The following is a 19,435-nucleotide window of genomic DNA, read 5'->3' as shown; positions in this document are numbered from 1 at the left end:
CTTTTATACGAATTGCAACACTTTTCAGTTTAATGTTGAGAAAATTTACAATTTTTCTAAAACTTTTTATTATAAATTATAAAATTTCTTATTCTATCTTTTCTAATGAATTATAAAATCTAAAACAGTTTAAAATATATTTTAGAAATTATAAATTATAAAATAAAAATCATAGAATATTTTAATATTTACGTATATAAAAATTTTTAAGAAAAGATGTAGACTTTCTCAATATTTATATAAAATTTTTCACCGGGATTGAATTAATAATCTTATAATGTAAATATTTTCATTTTATATAACGTTATTTTAACACATTAATCTTAATGCATTTCGCAATATCTTTTTTCCTTCATTTCTTATTCTTGTTAATTTTTATTTCCAAACGCGTACGTTTGTTTCATGAATCATGTATCGTAAATTTTATCTTATTAATACAATTACGGTAACTTACCAGTGAAAAGCTGATACGCTCCGGTGAAGATTATTACGAAAAGCGCGAGTAATTTCGCATACGTAAAGATGTCCTGCACTCTCGTCGCCCATTTGACGTCCCAGCAATTTATGAAAGCGAGAATACCTGAAACAATCAATACGAACAGTCGAGGTAATTATCATTTATCATGCAATCAGGGCGTATTCAAAAGCACACCTATATCTAAACATATCGTTTCTTCTATCAAAAACACATCTCTGGGGGATTGTTGTTAATTTGCACGTAATTAAATAACTGAGTTTTCAATGTCGCCTACAGCAGGAATGATAAATAAACTCATTACGATTTGCATGAGTAACACCAAGTCAATCTAATTGAGAATCATGTGGTCGCACGTGCCACTCGGTCCCACGTGTGTCGTTCACTTTGGAATACTTATATGACCTTACGTCATATAACAACTTCATGATAACAAGAGGCCATTAATTCACGGTATTTATCGACCCGAGTCGAAAACAACGGAAATATGATAATTTTCATAATTTCATGGTCGTTTTCATAATTATTTTTTACATCGTTACAATAATTTTTGCAAAAGGAAAAATTCTAAAGCTTTATCTCAACGATAATTTTAAATTATAATTTTTGTGATTATAACTTTCTTACATTTCTTACATTGCGGATTTTATCGCATTCTTATTTCAAATTCTATAATTAGAAATTCTTCTACATTGTTCCAAGTGGAATTTAATGTAAGAATGAAAATGTGTTCATATCACACATATCGATTACTTCTTGCCTTTTAATCGGAAACCTAATGTACACACTTCTGTCCGCTCGCCTCGGCCTCTTTACTTTCGTTTCCTCATTTATCGAAGAATTCGGTTAAAAGAACAATTTCATCGTGAACGCTCAATTTGCACGAGGGATGGCATTAACACTAATTCGCCAATAAACGACTTCGCTCCTTTGTCGCTGAGTTTGACGAGAAGATTTCGCTCTCGTCGTTCCGACGTTTCTTGACGGATTCGCGTCCTTGACGGATTTGCGTAGAACAAAAGGAAGAAGAGTGCCCCCCGGGGAGTCCGGGGGGCCCGGGGGGAGACTGATGCAACATGTCGCAGAAATATCGCGAGACTCCACTTCCCCTTCGCCCTTTCCCCTTCACACGCCGTCAATGAGTTTTTCTCCTCCTCTTTCTCCCTTCGCCCACTCGTTTTGTCTTTCCTTCCTTCGCCTTCCTTTTCGTCCCGTTATTCTCCCCCCCCTCTCTACCGGCGAATTATGCTGTTGCGGCCAGTTGTCACGTTATTAAATTACATTTGTTCACAATGAAGCGTGATTGCCATCAGGCTTTTGACTCGCGAGCGGTCTCGCATCGACGTTTCCATTCGGTCTGCGTCGATCGTCTTCTTTTCACTGGCCGTTCACGTGTCACCGCGATTAACGAGCCGGTTAACGCGTATTATATTTAAATCCGTATAAAACGATCTGTTAAGACTTTATCGAATCTTTTAAGTTTGTGCTTATTAAAAAATAGAAACTTCGTCTCCCTCTCGTCGCAGGGAGTTACGGCAAAATTACGGAACGTTTTTGCAACGGAATGCATTGCTGCAGTTAATCTGCAATCCTTGACGAATTTTAATTATTAGGAAGAACGATTGATAAATCGACTCGATCGCGAATCACTCGATGCGCGAAAGGATGCTCGCTCTGGTCATTGATCTCTATCACTTGCGAGCGTGAAATGGAAACGGATCGCCATTCACTCGTATAAAAAAAAAAAAAACAGAATTAAACCAGATGAATGTGTGTCGATACTTATACGTAAAATACGCATGAGTGGCAGAATTTTCCGCACAATTTGAATCTGAACCAGATTTTCATATACTAGCGGCCAGTTTAATTAACGATGCAAATTCGTCATTAATCGTACCCCTTTTTTAATTAATTAAATATTTTTCCTATTAATTGAATAGTGTTAACCTCTTTGGCATATTTTTCCTTTTTATTTAAAATGCTCAATTTGTGAACGAAATTCTAATTGAAATAAATAGAAATAATATTCTGTAGAAAGAAAAAAAAAAGTTCTGTAGATTTCTTCAAAGGCAGAGTTTGATTATTAATTTGTAATCTTCTTCACAGACACCCGATAGACTCGTCATAAATATTGAAAGCGCGGCGCGCGCTCATTTATTCGCAAATGACATCCTCGTAGTCGATCGAATGCGTTCGCGCTTCATTTTCCTTCGCAGGAAAACCTATTCCCGGTTTGTCGAGAGAATTATCGGAAGGAACAAATGGAACTTTATACGGCGAAATCTTATTTTCTTCAAACGTACAGACGTAAGCTTTACGGATAACGGACGTCGGTCGCCGACAGCCAGCTCGTCGCTTTGCATCTCACAGCAATTTTCTCGTAAAATTTAGAATAAATACACAATTTATTTTTCGAGAGAGAGAGAGAGAGAGAGAGAGACAACTGCTCGTTCAGTTAACGATCGTATGACTTGCAATCGCTCGAAGTTAATCTTCGAAAATCGTATTGATTACAAACGCAAGATTTTTTGCGTTCCGGTACTCCGGAAATAAATCGTGCTTATAACAAGTCCGATATCATAACATGTTGATCATATCAGTTTTTTTTTTTTTATTTCACACGCGTATCTCAGTTCAATTATTACTTGACAAAGTGATGCTAATAATGGATTTTAATAATGAACTCGTTTCATTTAAACTCCATTTTGCATTACACTGCGATAATAACTGTAATTCATGGAATTATCTGATGTTTTTTTTATTTTTATAAATGTTTTTTTATATCTTCGGGCTCTCCTTTTTTGACGGAAGATATTTTTTTACGTCTACGAATATTTTTTTTTTACGAGAAACAGTATGCCGCGTAAATATTTACCCGGGTTATTTGTTTGCGAAATGCTTCGTCAAGTGTTTTCCGGAGAAAATAAATGAAATGCAATTGTATGTCTGCGTATTTGTAACGCGATCCGTAAGGGTGATATCGAAGCAGAAGAAATGCGCAGTCAAATGACCGCAAGAAACACGATACGTTTGCTCGTGGGTATCCTCGGCCGCAGAATGAATTCGTCAAAAATAGATTCTATCGCATCGTGTATCCTGTAAATTATCCGTCGATGAATCTCGTAATAAAAATTATTTCAAGGGACGCACCGTCCAGACATCCGGATGATTTATAATACATTGGAAATATTACAATTACACAGATCTACAAGAATTGAACCGTAAAAACTTTCTTGACAATTGAATAGCCTTTTAAAATATTTCTGTCTACTGAACAGAAATAAAATAATAAGTGAATCACACAAATATGTAGATAAGCGCCACTAACAGTCGAGATTAGATCTCGATGCCTAATAATATTTACATTTAAATTTTTAATATGTATACATTTTCAATTCTAGGATGAGAGAGAATAGATTTTATGTAAACCAAGTCCACTTCTCGGCTGTAATTTAAGCTGAAGTTAATAAATTATTATTACATTTTCAATTCTATAAATTGCGTACCAATTAATGTCAAACGCAATCATAAACTGAATCTGAAAATGATACCTCAAATTAAATTAATTATTAATTTTAATAGATGATGCTGCACAAACGTTTCAAACTGTGAAGAATTTATCTCGAAAAATATTACCTGTATGTAGGATTCATAATTTAACTAAAAATTTATTTGAAATTTACATACAAATATTTGTGGTGCTTTTTTTACATATTTGTATGATTACATATCTCGATATGTTATCAACATTTAATTTTTTATAGAGCTTGAATTTTATTAATCACTTTTCAATTAATAATATTATATTTTAATCACGGATATTTCATGAGAACGCTTCATAATACTCGATTAGCGTGCATCTTATCGAACGCTTGTCCGCAAAAACGTGGAAAAAGAAATAAATGTTACAGTACGGAAAACGTGCGCAAAATTACGTGCGTCCTCGAATTTCTGCGAGAATACGCCCCGTTCCGTGATGCAATCCGGCAGTTTATTTCTATTAGCAACCGTGAACAAATTCTCTTTGTTTTTTGTCATTAATCGACATTCGATCGTGCAGATTTCATGCCTGAGTCTCTCCGGCGATTGCTCGCGGAAATTGAAAGAGAACAAAAATTACGTTATGCATAATCGCTCGTGATTTCCACGCCGTGAGAGGGAAAGGCGGAGTATCTCAATCTGCCTCGGAAAGGGTGTCATTATTATCGTGCGCATCGATGTGAAGGGTACGAATTACAATTTAGCTCGCAACGCCATCGCGCCGCTTAAAAAGGGGGCAGATATTAATTTAAAGAACATTTTTCATTCTGTCCTCGCGGAGATCGTGCCGCTTTTCATATTCGCGTCAAAAGATTCATGTCGAACGAACGTATTAAACAGAACAACACGAAATGAATCCATGTATCTTGTTATCTCACAGCTTTACATAAAAAGGCAAAGAATCTTTCTTTCGCTTTCTCTATTTCGACGATCGTTTTGTAGTCTAATTTAACTTTACTCTCTTATATTTTTTCTCTTTTATTGCTATATTATACTTCAGAGGATTATTTCGAAGCTTGCAATTTCTTTTTTAAACTCTTACGTCTTGTTAGTAATTTACTGCGTCGACAACTAAGAGCCGCAGTCTGTACCTTGTTTGCCACGCGAAAAGAATAGCAAAATCCTTTCTGGAAAATGAGCGGAGGGAACAAAACGTCAAGAGCGAAATACATAGCGGAGGAAAGCTCAAGGTAGAATATCGTCGATTCCACTGCTCAGAGAATTCCATGTACGTATGTAATGTCCATATATATGTAGCTTTTTCGAGAAACGCGTAAGTGGTTTCATCGGAAATTCTCGATAAGTACATACAGTCCGGCAAATGATCGTTTCGCACGAGTGAAGAGGAAAAACTTTCGATAAATCAGTTTTCCTTACGTATGAAACAACATTTTCTTTGCAATGAGAATTTTTACTTGTATTTGCGATATTCATCAAAATTATTGTAAGAGAAGACCCACAAAGAACTTCTCTTTATTTATTTTTATGAAATGCTGCAAAATTTTTAGGAAATCTCCTAAGGCGATACTTTATTATTTTTGGGAAATTAAACATTATACTTTATTAGATTTATTAATACTGAAAAATAATTTGTTTAATTAAAGATATGAAAAACTTATAATTTATATAATATGATTTTTTAAATTCATATGTTTCTATACAAAATCAGATAAAAACAAATTCTTCAAATACGAAAATAATGTTCTTGTGACTTTTTTGTAAATTGCGTAGTTTAAACAATGAGTAATATTTTTAACGTATTTAAACAATGAGTAACATAATATTATTAATAATATTATATTGTTTTACACATTTGTAATATCCTAAAATTGTTTTATTTATATCTTTTCTTTTTTATTTTTCTCATGATGCAGTTTTTTAAAACGTAAAAAATGTTAAAAACAATTAAATAAATACTCAAAACGTTTTTCTCACTCTATTAATAAAGAAAGATAGAAGATTTTACATTTCTTTATAATCTATACGGATGAAATAAAATATTGAAAACTGAAGAAAGATGTGAGACTAACTCATTTTACAATTTTAATTTGCAATCAGCGAATCGACTCACAAGAATACGATAAAAAAAGTGAAATAGAAATTATTATTCATCCAAGTAAGAGTTGCTGAAGGTCTGTAAGCTGACGATTAAATTTTGCAATCAAGTTAAAACCAACAGTTAAAATCAAGAAGGAGACGGCAGACTAGGTATATTGAAAAAAAGATTTACAAACGTCAAAGAAAGAAAAAGAAAAAGAAATGAAGCGGCAGATCAAAAAGATGAATTAGAAATAAATTAATTTAATCGGGCGTTAGGTCTGACGCGTGATAAATCACGATATATCTCGACGACCGACCGATCCTTCGGGACGGACGATACAAAAGAGAGGAGCTCTGAAAACAAGTTGAAAGATGAACGGCGGGGCAGAGCGGTCGGGAGAGTAGAAGAGCGGGGAATCAGTGACGGGAGTCAAAGTCAATCCGGGATGACTTCTGAGCAGTCAAGGGTACGATTGCTGTGGGAAAGACGAATTTTCTGCGGGCCACGTCACGTCGGCCTATTTGAAACCGTTGCTACAATACTGATGGACGCGCGAGCCAATAAAGTTCAATCCTACGTACCACGGTATTGTGCCGTGAGTATTCCTCGCGTATGAACAGCATTGCATCCGCTTTAACTGCAATTGCGTGCAACAAGTATCTCCGCGGACAAACTTGATCGCCGATACATTGCGTCCCCCCCCCCCCCCCTCGCATGCGAATCGCGAAACCCGCCTTCAGTAGTCGCATGATGCTAATTGCTAAACACTATGTTGAATAAATTAATATAACGGAGTCGCGAACGGAGAAAATTTTACGAATACAGAACTCGATCTACACGCTAGGAAATAATATATTGCAAAGTCCTTTCACTTCCGTCAGCTTCTGTACAAAAAGAGAGAGCTGAACGCGCATCAGTCATGTTAAAATACATGAATAATTATTTTCATTGTCATAAATATTTGATTTTAAATTTATTTCGTAGCGGGTGAGTTAGCATTTTTATTTAATTTCTCCGCGAGTCTAAAGAGAAATGTAGTTTTCTCTCGTCGATGCATTGAACTAACGAACGAAGAATTCTTCGGATTCTCTCGTGTCGCGCCGCGGAGTCGCCTCGAGATACGATTTTTCGTCATCTACTTACATATGCAGCAGACGGCGAGTATTCTCACGGGCTCGTCGGGCGGCATGCAGTCCGGGAAAAGCGGCTTGAGAACATAGATGCTGAAAGTCAAGGCCACAATGGCCTGGCTGCATGGACGCACTATCATGCACTCGATCCACAGCCTGACGAACGCCAAGAAGGGTCCGAAGGTCTCCATAATATACGCGTAATCCGCCCCCGATTTCTTAATCATGCAGCCGAGCTCGGCGTAGCAGTAAGCCCCTATCTGTCGAGAGACACGGAAAAATACAGCGAATTAATTTAATATACACGTGTCAGTGCTTACATTAAAACACATGTTTGTCATGGGATCGATGTCGATTTGCATCTGTATATATTTGGGTTTAAATGCCATCACTCGAGCGAACGGCATAAGCCGATTTTACATCACAAAATTCGAATTTTATTCATGTAGATTGTCGTCATTATATGAATCATTTTTTTTTTTTTTGGAAATCTTCCGAGATGCTCGCAACTAGTTTTACATTAATATATTGTCAGATAAAGAAATCAACTAAAAAAGAATAACGATCGCAATTATGGACTAAGCTCTTATGAGTCAAATATTTATAAAAATTAAATATCTTACAGACATACATATGTATTAATAAAATTATAAAAATTTTTTTTATACGTTCTTTAACTTTTTTTTCTAATATAAAATTATATTTTTCAGAAATCGTTTTCTGGGCAAACGAGAGAGATAAATTGGGCATGTACCATGGAGTAAATTCCGGAAGCCGTCCAAACTAGAAGACTTGCGTTCACGCTTCCGGTATACTTGAGAACGCCCGTAGGACTGACGAAAATGCCGGAACCAATGATAGAGCCGACGATAACGGTAACGCCATTGAGAAGTGACATTTTCGCCTCCAGCTTGATCTCGTCGTTGGCCTTTTCGGTGGTAGGGACCGGATCATAGGGCCCCTTCTCGTCATCTTTGATGCTCCCTGACTTCGACATTCTTTCTGAAACGCAGAACGAATCTTTATAATATCTTCATAACGCAAACAAGCGTTTTTTATCTATCTATATAAGATGGAATAGTTTGCTTTCATTTATAAATTAACATATTTTAGGAATAGATCAACTTATTAGGAGCGAACCTGTTATCACATTTATTTCAAATTTCTTTCGAACGACGGCATATACAAAATATGTGAGTATTTTTCGATGTTGCAACGTTATTTAATTTATCGCCGCGCAATTAAAGTGTATCATTTATGGTGGTAATATCCACAAATTGATATGCACAAAAATGTTTTTTTTTTACATATTTTAAAAGCCACTACGGTAAAATGAAAATGATCGACCATATACATGCTTTCATGTACGCATTAATACATCAACTAACCTTTTCTCGGCGTCGCGGTAGAATAATCAAGAAAATCGCTCGAAATCTCGTAGTTTACGAGACAGTTTATGTCTCGTAGAGTTTACAATAATTTTCGTTATATATTTATGCACATGTTAAATATTAAAAAATCAAATTTAAACTAATTCCTCGAGTTAAATAACATTTTGTTATTTTTAACTTTCATATACATCGAAATTAATTATTTTAATACATGTGGTTAAAGAAGCAATTATTACATTTAATCAACCCATTGGTTTAATTGCTCAGTTTCAAAGTAAGCAAGGCTCACATTACTCTATAGACCTGGTAAATAATAAATAAAATTTCAGTAAAATAAATTTAATAAATTGCTCGAGGTAAATTGCTTAATTCTATTGTTTTGATTAAACTAACGATACCAAGTGGGAGCAGTGGACACAGAAGTGATTAAAAAATAAGTCAAATAAGATACAATTCAACATTATAAATTTAATGATGCGTGTGGTCCCTTTTTATCTCTGTTTTACTTGAAGAGAATCCACCAGTGTATCCATTGATGTATCGATGTATTTTTCACTCGACAGTTCCGCCTTAGATAGATCGTGCGGCTAAGAGTATCGCAATTTGTTTAGGTATACGTGTATAATGTCTTGCGTAACCGGTTGACAACCCACCCCTCTACCCTGATTATCCTACTAGAATAATAAATCAATGATTGTATGGAGGCGATCGTATCCCGTCACGCGAGAATCACGTAAATCATTGTAGATCCGCTCCTTCTTTCTGCGTGCTTGTTTATCAACGTTTTTTCCTAAGGATTTTAAAGAACTTCCTAAAGATTTATTTCTTATTTATTCTCGGACTCCATCGTGTGAGAGAAGAAAGAATTTCCTCTTGCATGCTGCAACAAACATTCTTTCTTTGTCATCTCTCACATGAGATATTACCAGATATTTGAGGAGACCGCCATCTTATTTCGTAAGATTATTTGCATTTCTCGCGGAATGAAGATAACCGGCGGACGTTATCTACCGTAAAATGTCAAAATAGAAAGCGGAGAATCCATCCGCGTTTCACGTCTTTCCTCTCATCGGTTCTGAGTAGCAGGACGGGAGCGAGATGCGCGTGTATAAATCGCAATCCCCGTGCTTCGTGGTCTTCCGAAGGACTTCTTGTCCTGAATAATGCAGCTGAACGGTACGAGGAAACGCGATCTCTCGTAACGAAAAACGGCGTCGATTTATCTCTGAGAGAAGGATCTTCCTGTGCGTGAGAACTCGCGCGAGGATTTCGCTCTTACTTCAATTTCTTGGGAAACCCGCGACTCTCGTGACACGCAGCAAGTAACAGGTTCGTCCTGCGAAATAATTCGCCGAATCTTTGTAATATCAGTCGCACGAATGATAGGCTCCACATAATGGAATAATAATCGAATCATCGCACTTCGATCGTTTTAGTGTCGGTGCTAATGAAAAGACAAATTATTTCGCGGTAATTTGCAGGATTAAAGTCGCGCGCAATCTCGAAAGAGGAATTGGCACTTGAAACAAAGTTATTAAAACTTCTGTAAGAGAATGTTAATTGTCGCGTGCCTTTTTAACACACACATACACACGTGGCAGATAATATTCCGACTCTTCTAACAGAGGGTGTAATTACAATTTTTATTTCGTCGTTATTATTATTGAGATTTTATTGTTATGCTAATGTTACCGCAGCGAGACTTACTCCCGTATAATACTTACGGCACTCACTCGGGAATAATGGGAAAAAAAGAATACGTGACGGAAGAGCGCGACTTAAGACGGCTTTTGACTTTTAATAAGCACAACTTGACGCAATGGAAAAAAAAAATAGAAAAAATACAGAAAAGCTTCATGAAATGTAACTCGACACGTTGTATATAGAAGACGACGTCACAGGTCTAACAATAAGAGACACAGGTCTTGAATCTGAAAATCTTAGAGACGATCTCTTTTCCCTTCTCGATCACAAATATTATTATTTATTTGCGGTATCCATTTTCCCCCTCTTCGATTTCATCTTTACTCACTTCTTTCCGCGAATCTAGGAGTTCACTACGAAGAGAAAATTTAGCTTCCACACTTATCAGACTTTCCTAGTTGTATCATTTAGTTACGCGCTTCGCGTAATCGCGCCTCGTGCGATCGAAGTCGACGTTACGTTGCGACTGGCGCGAAAAGGTAAGTTTTGGAGAGCGCGTAATAACGTGCACGTAACACAATGCGAAATTAATTAGGATTCTGTCGTCATTGTCACGGGGTTTGTCGAGCCACGCTCCTGGCCAATCGTACGCGCGATCATCGATACACACCTTCACTATCGTTCGACAAACAACCTGTTTCTCGGCAAAAACCTGTTCTTTGGTGCAGTACGCCCGCTCGTGCTCATTAGTATGAAATTAATGCAAAACAACATAATATCGTCTATTTTATCGCGCCGATTCGCCGATCGGCCGACGAGCCCGCGCTGCTAATGTCATCATCTCTCGTTCCACTGATGTTGCTCAACTTTTTATTACTATGGACCGGATGAGAAATTTGTCGAACGCTCAATGATAGATATTTGTAGTCAATTCTTATTTCAAGATCATCTGTTAGTTTCTGTGATTGGTTAATGATATCTTAAAACAGTATTTAAGACAATCTTAAATATAAGAATCGACTATGAATATGACCAATGTTTCTTCAGAAAACATTAGAAAAACGTCAAGTGTTCATCTTGCGATGTTAGCTTATTGCTACCTTTTTCCATGTTTCGTCTACAAAGGAGGTCGAATCCTTCCTCGCAATTAATACTTATCAAATAGTAATTGAAGAGGATTTCTTATATTAAGGATTGGCAGACGCGAATATGATTTTACGAATGTGAGAAGTGTAGGAATTTAAGCGGATTCTGCTACGGAAAAAAATAGATTAGATTAGGCGATTCAGCAAAATTACAGCTGTGTGAGTTCACCAACTGTAACTGAGGAGATTTGATAAAAAATTTGCACGAAGAGAACAATTTTATTGAAATAGAGATCTGAAAAAATTATGTTGGACCATTTAAAAAATTGTATTGGATGTTTAACTTGGTTGCGAGAGTGTCAAAACTGTTTGCAGCAATTATCATGATTGGACGTCCTATACAATTATTTTCTGATCTGTACTTAGCTAAATTTTTTAATGCTGCCATGAAATTGTTTTTTTTTCTATGTATATTTTAAAGCAATTATCAGTGCTCATTGAACAAATTCCTTGCTATAATGAAAATTAATGAAAACTAATGTAACAAGTTTTCCTCATTGCAATACCAAAAGTATGCGTCATCTTAGCCAGCATGTGTTGTTAACAATTTGAATTCATATATTCGACTGATCTTCGCAGAAAGTTGTCTTGCTGTATTAACAAATTTGTGCTGTGCTAGTATAACACATATGATTAATTATAATTACTAATTTTATTACCCGCTATATAAAACTTCAACATAGAAAAATGTTCAAGTAGTAAATGTCCATATATTACAGCTAAAGATCCACTGAATCAACAAAGTTCTCAGTTGTTTTTAACAAATCTTTTTTTTCCGTGATACAGCATTCGAAAAATTATCCGGATCAGAGCGTCGAGCCATTCACGCAACAGGAATATGACGAAAGGTGAAGTTAAAATTATTCGCGGAGAATTGCGAGGTTCCTTTTTCCATGAGTATCCGATAAAATATATCCGCGCTATCTTCGTGTTCGTTGAAGCATATCGGAACTTGCTTGCAAAGGGTTGCCTGCACTCTTCAGAAGATTATTTTTCCAAGAGTTATTTGGCACAATTTTTTTACATTAATCTGCTGTGCAAAGCATGATACGTCATTTCGACTCGCAATTCGTTTGTCTGATTTACGAAAATTCAAAAATATTAAAAGAAAAGTCTTTTATTACAAACTCATTGTATATTCAATTTTTCCTCATAAAAATACGACGGTACAGAGTTGATGAATAAAAAAACTTGTGGAATAATGTGCGAGAGTAGGTGAAGGGTCAGTAATTTATTTATGGAGATTGTAAGGAGCTTAGCTCTCTTGGAGAATCTCTGTGTATTATTAACGAGCGTGTATTTGTAAAATAACACACGCGGCTTTTAACGAAAGCCGCGTATGTTTCATCGAAAAATACTCGGCTGTATAAAATACTCGAAGCTTAATGTAATTCTCTACGCGAGTCCTAAGTCAACGTCCTTTCGGCCATATATCAGTTGCATAGATCAATTGTTGGAAGCGGTTTGTTCACACCTCGCCACGTGCTCATGTCTTTAATCACATCAACGTATCATCTCTCGCGATGTGATATATCTCGCATCGAGTGTCGCATCATCTCGCGTTGCAATGCAAATAAATTCTGTAATATATTTTGCGCGCTCCATTTTTCTCAAACGACGGAAAGGTCTCTGCAGAAATGAGGAAGTAAGCGTGAGAGCTAAAAATAGGAAATAGCATTACGATGGCAAAACTGTTGCGTAATAAAAACAGAAGTATATATATATATAAGGATGCTCGTTCGATTTTCCAACGTTACGTTCTAAAAATTGCGTCTCGTTGCATAATTAGAGTAAAAGTAATTTTTGCTGAGACTACCTCGAGTTTATCCGCACGAGGCTTGGACGTCATGAATATTTACTCTCGTGATTTTGCATTGAGATTTTAATGTTGTACCTCGCGAGTTTTACACGTTGTAGAATCCCCTTGATCCAAAGCCGTAATACGTCAGGCTGGCACTCGTACTGCTTCAGCTGCCTGAGAAACACACGTGCGAAATCGTGTGTACACATACTGCCTTCCACCATTTCTTGTTCCGTTTTTCATGCGTATGAGTATATCTGCACGCACGCACGCACACGTGTGTATATGTACGTTCGTGAAAGAACGTTCGAAGAGGCTTTGTCCAAGCCTTACAGGCATTATCTAGGACCCCAACTCCGATACCGGTTCCTAATGTTCGCCACTTTGGACCAGACAACGAAACGGTCGGCTCTACATAAGTTTCGAGAATCTAACGGATTTTCGCGCGCAATTTTTTTTACTGGTTGACATACTCTTAATTTTTTTTTAATTTTTGACTTGCAAAATCTACTAATGAAAATACTAGTAAAAATCACAAAATTAAAAAATTATAAAATGAATTGTAGATAATGTTTGTTTATGAATAATGAAATTAAAAAATTATAAAATAGAGTGCAGATAATAGATTTATGCTCCAATATTTTTATATCTGTAATTGCTGAAAATTCATCAAAGCTACAGCTGCGCGAAGTCAACATCTACAATTAAGTAGATTTGATAATTCAATAAAGAAACTAAAAGCAATAAATTGTTAGAGTAAACTAATTCTTTGCTACAGTGAAAATTGCTAATGCAACAAGTTTCTTTCATACGCCATCTTTTGTCTCAGCATTTTGTTAAAAAATTTGATCTATCTATTCGATTGATTTTCATAAAAAGTTGCCTCGCTATAATAAATGTGCAGTACTATTGTAATAAATATAATTAGTTGTAATTGCTAATTTTATTTAGCTATAAAAATTTGCTACTTTTACATAGAAAACTGGCTATCTGTATATTAGCTACAGATCTGCTGAATCAGTAAAGTTGTTAACCGTTTCAATAAATCTTTTTATTTCCGTGCAGGGGACTCTTTTCTTAACGTGACTCTAGCACTGATGAAAGTGTCTCTGTTGCAGTTTTGGCATGTGCTGACCAAGTCCGTGACGAGCCATGGTACCCATGAAAGTCTGACCGAATGTTGCATCAGAGTTTTTATTGATCCTCGTGCCTGCTGCCGCGTGTCGGCCTGAGGCAAACTGTGCTTAAACGCACCTGAGGCAAAAGTAAAGACACCGGGTCATCGATTACCTTCTGTCAAGTACGATGATGTCTTTTGCGACACGAAAATGACGAATTGCCTCGCTTCCCATTAATTCATCACATCTCGGCTTTATGTAAACAGCTTAAAATAGCCTAACTACATGATCGACGTAATCGGCGCTAGAATTGAAGTACGTTTATCATCACGAATTTTTCGCTAATTTCTCACTCTTGTTTTCTAAATACATTAATATTTTTTACTCGAGGTATACAGCAGATAATTTTCTAGTAGAAATCTAAAAATAGTTCAAATTGGAGTAAATCTTCATTTTTAGAACTTTTTCTGTCGCCATGTACGTGAAATTTCCATTTAAACCGTTCATAATTATTTTGGAGTACTTAATTTCAGATTATCTCTGAAAACAGCCGTTATTATTCAAAAAACATATGTAAACAGTCATATTGACAATAGTACGTTTCTCGCGACGCAGAGTTTATTTCTATAATTGCTGGCGTGAAAAGGAACATTATCGGGAGAACATTTGGCGTGATTAGAATTGCGCAATATCGCGCTATATCATTCGTAACGATAGCGTCACCTCGACAGGTCTCTCATCGTTCAACATTAAAATGTCCTCGATATATTTCGTTATCGTTAAACATTAATGCTTGTATGCACTGCCGCGTGACAATTAAATTTTCATAGTTTTCCATCCGGAGACACGCTACGTTAGGTATCAGTGTCCATCTAAGCCACAGCTATCAAATGTCGCTGGCGAACGTCGTATAGCCAGAGAGCTGTGTATAAAGAGGGAACAGTTTCCGGGTGACGTTCGAGGAAGATTTCACCATTGTGTCAAGCAGAAACGCGGCGTGGGCCGTAACTAAGAAAATTACGAGTATCAAGAGCGAGCAGATTCTGTTCGCGCGATTTAATAAGCCGTATTATACGCGCGACGACGAACTTCCGACTCGCGTATCGCGTGTAGAGAGTACGCGGGCTCTCCGGCTCTCTCTCTCTCTCTCTCTCTCGAGTGCCCTCGTGTGTGCTGTGTCGCATGCTCTTTTTCGAGAGTGCTCATATCCACGCCGTCGTTGGCGAAAGGGCCGTGAGATCCTAACCGCGTCAACGGAGAGAGGGAGAAATAGAGAAGTGAGCGAGTGTCGAACGACGAGAAAATCAATAGGCCACGTGGGTCGTCGACCAGGTTTTCCGAACCCAGTTTTCGCCCTTAATGCAGCAAGATTATGACACGGCGGCCGAATCGACCAGATAGAAACCGCTCGTTATCCGCCTTCCGCTGTGCGATGTCGATAACGAGTCTCGTGATACGTCATACGCTGATATTACGCGCGCGAAAAGAGTTGAGGAGTAACGAAAGGCGAGAGTGTTAAGCGGCCGCGTCGTCTCCGGGAAATTCTTCGCGGAATGACGAAAACTCACATTCACGAAAAAGTAATTAGCGCTCTCGCAAATATTTCCAATATACTTGACAAAAGAAGAATGATTAAAATTATTCTCTGATAGGCTCTCTTTTGAAAAATTTTAAATACAAAATAATAAAAAATGGATTAAAAAGTATATAAAATATAAGACACGGAAGAAACGGTTTCGCTGAAGCGTAAAAAACTTTAGCTAGGCATAGAAAATAATGTAAAAATAATTTTATCGTATCATGAAAATAATTATGCAGAATGTTCAAGCATAATTAGCAAAACTTTCCGACATTCTATCAACCAAGTTGATTATCTTGATGTTTTAATGACAAAATTATTTTTAGATCTGCACTGATAAAAATCGGCAACCGAATTTAATGGAATGTAACGAAAACAAATTTCAAGCAGGTGCATTAAAAACATTTAATGTAAATTTAATGTTGTCAAAAGTGCACTAAACTTCATGTACTTGCTTTTCATTTATAGATACATTAAATTTAATGTACGTACATTAAATTTAACGTGTAACTGGAAAATACATTGAATTTCACGACATTTTAAACAGTGTATAGCCAACTAAATTTTTAAACACTTTAGCAAAACCTTTCTTCGCGTGTGGAAAAATAATTGCATAATAAATCATAACGAGCGCTATAATATTTAATATTGTTACTAATACATCTATTACAGTTCACTATTTAAGGTACGATCGAGATATTAAAGAACGTATAATACTTAGCACGTGTTCCATCGAATCGTGAAACTTCATTAAGATTATTCGCGATTCTCCAAAATGTGTCGTTTCTGAAAGTCCTGCGTCAAAAATTGGCGCTCTTTACGTCAACGTTAAATCAGAGTAATCTCGTCGTTTCTAATAGCGAAACAATCGCATTAATAATAATTTTTAATTAGAAATAATAATTTTCTATTTCATATATTCCGCTCGTCATCATTTTTAAACAACACTTCTGAAACATCCGCCTGCCGGAAAAGATTTCAGAAATCATCGCTATCAGCGAAACTAATTCCCGCGTGATTTCGATTGACATTACCGAATTAAGTAGCAGCTGCTTAATCATTCAAGTCATTTCAATTAAACTAGTTTAACTGAAATGACTGTCCGCGGCAGGAGACACGTTCTACGTGAGGCGAGCCGGCGAGCGGCAGCGGCAATGAGCGATTTAACAATAAAGTCGCGAGACACCGGCCTGCAACAAATTATTCGCTTTCGTGCCACGCAGTACGCTTACGGGGAGAAATCGCGAAGGGTTCCTTCGCGTGACCCGACATGGAGGTTCACCCACGCCGCTCGAACGGAAGCGCCCTTCGAGGGCGGCCATGTTGCGCGGAGTTCCCGAGACCGTCGCTCCGAGGGGAGCGAGAGCAGCACACCACCGTTTTCGCGATTCGTCAGGGGATGACGGGGACCTTCGTGCTCGCGCGTCCACGTACCTCGCCCTCCGATCCAACGTTCCCCGGCGTCGCCGGGGGATTTCGCGAGACTTTTCATTCAACATATCGCGGGAGAAGAGCGCGGCGGTGGGTGGCGCGTGTCACGCGACGTCCTCTCACCTGTTTCGCAGAAGTGACCTCGCCGCGGTTCCTCGACGCAGGATCGTCGACGGGCACCGATGTAAAGGGGTGGGACGGGGTAAACTGTCTACTCGTACTCGGGGATCGATCTCAGACGCCGGCCATGGCGTGAATTTCACCTTCCGGAACGCCAATCACTGTCTTTCCTCTCTCTTTCTCTCTCTTTCTCTCTCTCTACCTGGTCTTCGATCGAACCCGCGCACTGTCACGAATACGGGTATTGTTATACTCGTCGGCTTCGCGCGCTGCTACTTTTACCTGCGAACGCGAGAGCTCGGCGGCGGAGGCGCGAAGAGTGTGCACGGCGCGCTGGTCGGGCTCTGAATGACCGCCGCTCTACGTCGACTCCGAGCCGCAGCTCCGGCGCGCGTACTCGTCGAGCGTATGAGTGCGCGCGCGTACGCGAGCGCAAGGGAAAATCGCGCCACCGAGTAGACCGAGCCACCCCCGGACAATGACGACGACGACGACGACGACGACGACGACGACGGCGACGTATCGAGCGGCCTATCGGCGCCTTCCTCTACGACTTTGAGGGCAAATACGAGAAATAAACGAGCGTAGGCGGGTGAGATTAATCGCGCGGAGTAAATGCAGAATTAGAGAATGTTCCATTACGATAATTGAAAGGAACTTGATCAGGCGCGGGTCACGGCCGCTCGACGATGTGTCGCAGCTCAAAAAGCGTTAGACTTTTTAGATCATTTTAAAAAGAATAGACTTGTGGGGAGAAAAGCTGCTCTTTCTTCCAATCTTCTCGCGTTTTCAATCTTCCTTCTTATCCGAACTTCACAAACAAACGATGTTACAGACCGATTACCGATTAAGTTCGAACTGTTTGAAGTGTTCGAAATATTCGAACTGAATTTTTCTGATTTTTTTCTTTATACTTTGAACTATCCAAACAGATCGAACATAGGATATGACGTTTGAATCTTTTGTCTGGCCCATACTTGTGATAAGTCTCGTGCAGCGTAAGTGATCAAATTTTGTGCTGAAGTTTCAGATAAATAATTTTCAAACGAGTAAGTGAATCCAAATGAATTTTTACACAAATATTTATTAGAGCTTTATTAGTATACGTAAAAGTTTTAATTCAATTCGTATTTGCTGTTTTCTCACCAAATTTGCAAAACACGATTTTACATCCAACAAAGAAAGTTGTTAACTTGACTAAAGTTTTCAACTTGATCAAGTTTCTTTAACCATTTATGTATTTAAAAAATACTAATAATAAACTTAAATACAGAAAACACTTGAGCTTCAGATTCAGTTTCGAGATTCATTCGTTATTTCGCATTGCCCATTCGCTGCTTCGATACGATTTGCGGTAACGAGAGCAAGAAAAGATCTCGTTCGCAAGGAAGATCGAACAGTTTAACGTCGTTACGGACCGAGACGTGCCTTCTTCTTGGAAAGGCTTGCCCTCTCGGCTCCTCCCCTCTTTCATCGGCGCTCTCGTTAAAACTTACGTTACTTGATCGAACCAAATTCGTTGTCGTGTTATTTCTGTCGCGACACGTGACGGTGTCGAATGTCGTCACATTTCGACACGCCGCAAATTATCGTTCGGTAAACAAACTGCATAGTTGTCGCAATTGTAGGCTCATGCATTTGCATTTAGTGCTCTCTCCCTTTTTTTTAAGTAATTTAAATAAAAATATGTCTCGCATTTAATCCTGATGACTATATTAATCGCGACTTCTCGGTGCCGCAAAGTATGCACTTGTCAGATAATGAGGAGAAAAAGATGTGTAAGATGTGTCTCAATCAATTGCAAAAGTGTTGTGGGCTGCAGTGTCTGCAGTTCTCTTATCTCAACGTAACAAATACTCTCCTCTCATTGTTTTTATTTAAGACCGTTACATTTTCTCAAAGCTCTTCGCTTCTGCGGCGCCGATAAATCGTATCGCAATAAGATTAAGGCTCGTTAAGATTCTTTGAGAGACACTTTGCAGCCAGGGGGGGGGGAACCGATTAACGGCCATAAAATATT

At 37.9% G+C, this 19,435-nt stretch overlaps 1 protein-coding gene across 4 annotated transcripts in view; it reads right to left on the bottom strand.

Annotated features, from left to right (window-relative positions):
• The window catches only part of LOC105199346 (Y+L amino acid transporter 2), a 34,280-nt gene that overhangs the window by 10,110 nt on the left and 4,735 nt on the right, over window positions 1-19,435 (bottom strand). For 2 of the 4 annotated variants that reach the window (XM_011166406.3, XM_011166405.3), the window contains exons 1-4: window positions 17,419-17,816; window positions 7,941-8,188; window positions 7,200-7,446; window positions 455-580 (exon numbers count right to left, since the gene is read on the bottom strand). In XM_011166406.3, coding sequence (XP_011164708.1) covers window positions 455-580; window positions 7,200-7,446; window positions 7,941-8,183 — 616 coding nt within the window. In that variant the 5' untranslated portion in view covers window positions 8,184-8,188; window positions 17,419-17,816. Of the gene's footprint in view, window positions 1-454; window positions 581-7,199; window positions 7,447-7,940; window positions 8,189-17,418; window positions 17,818-19,435 lie in introns of those variants that run through there. The other 2 variants (XM_039458279.1, XM_039458278.1) reach the window with 2 other exon arrangements.

Source organism: Solenopsis invicta, chromosome 16, assembly GCF_016802725.1.
Source record: "Solenopsis invicta isolate M01_SB chromosome 16, UNIL_Sinv_3.0, whole genome shotgun sequence".
In the NCBI taxonomy this organism is placed as follows: Eukaryota; Metazoa; Arthropoda; class Insecta; order Hymenoptera; family Formicidae; genus Solenopsis; species Solenopsis invicta.
Note: the sequence above shows the minus strand (reverse complement) of the source record. Positions and strands in the feature narration are given on the sequence as shown.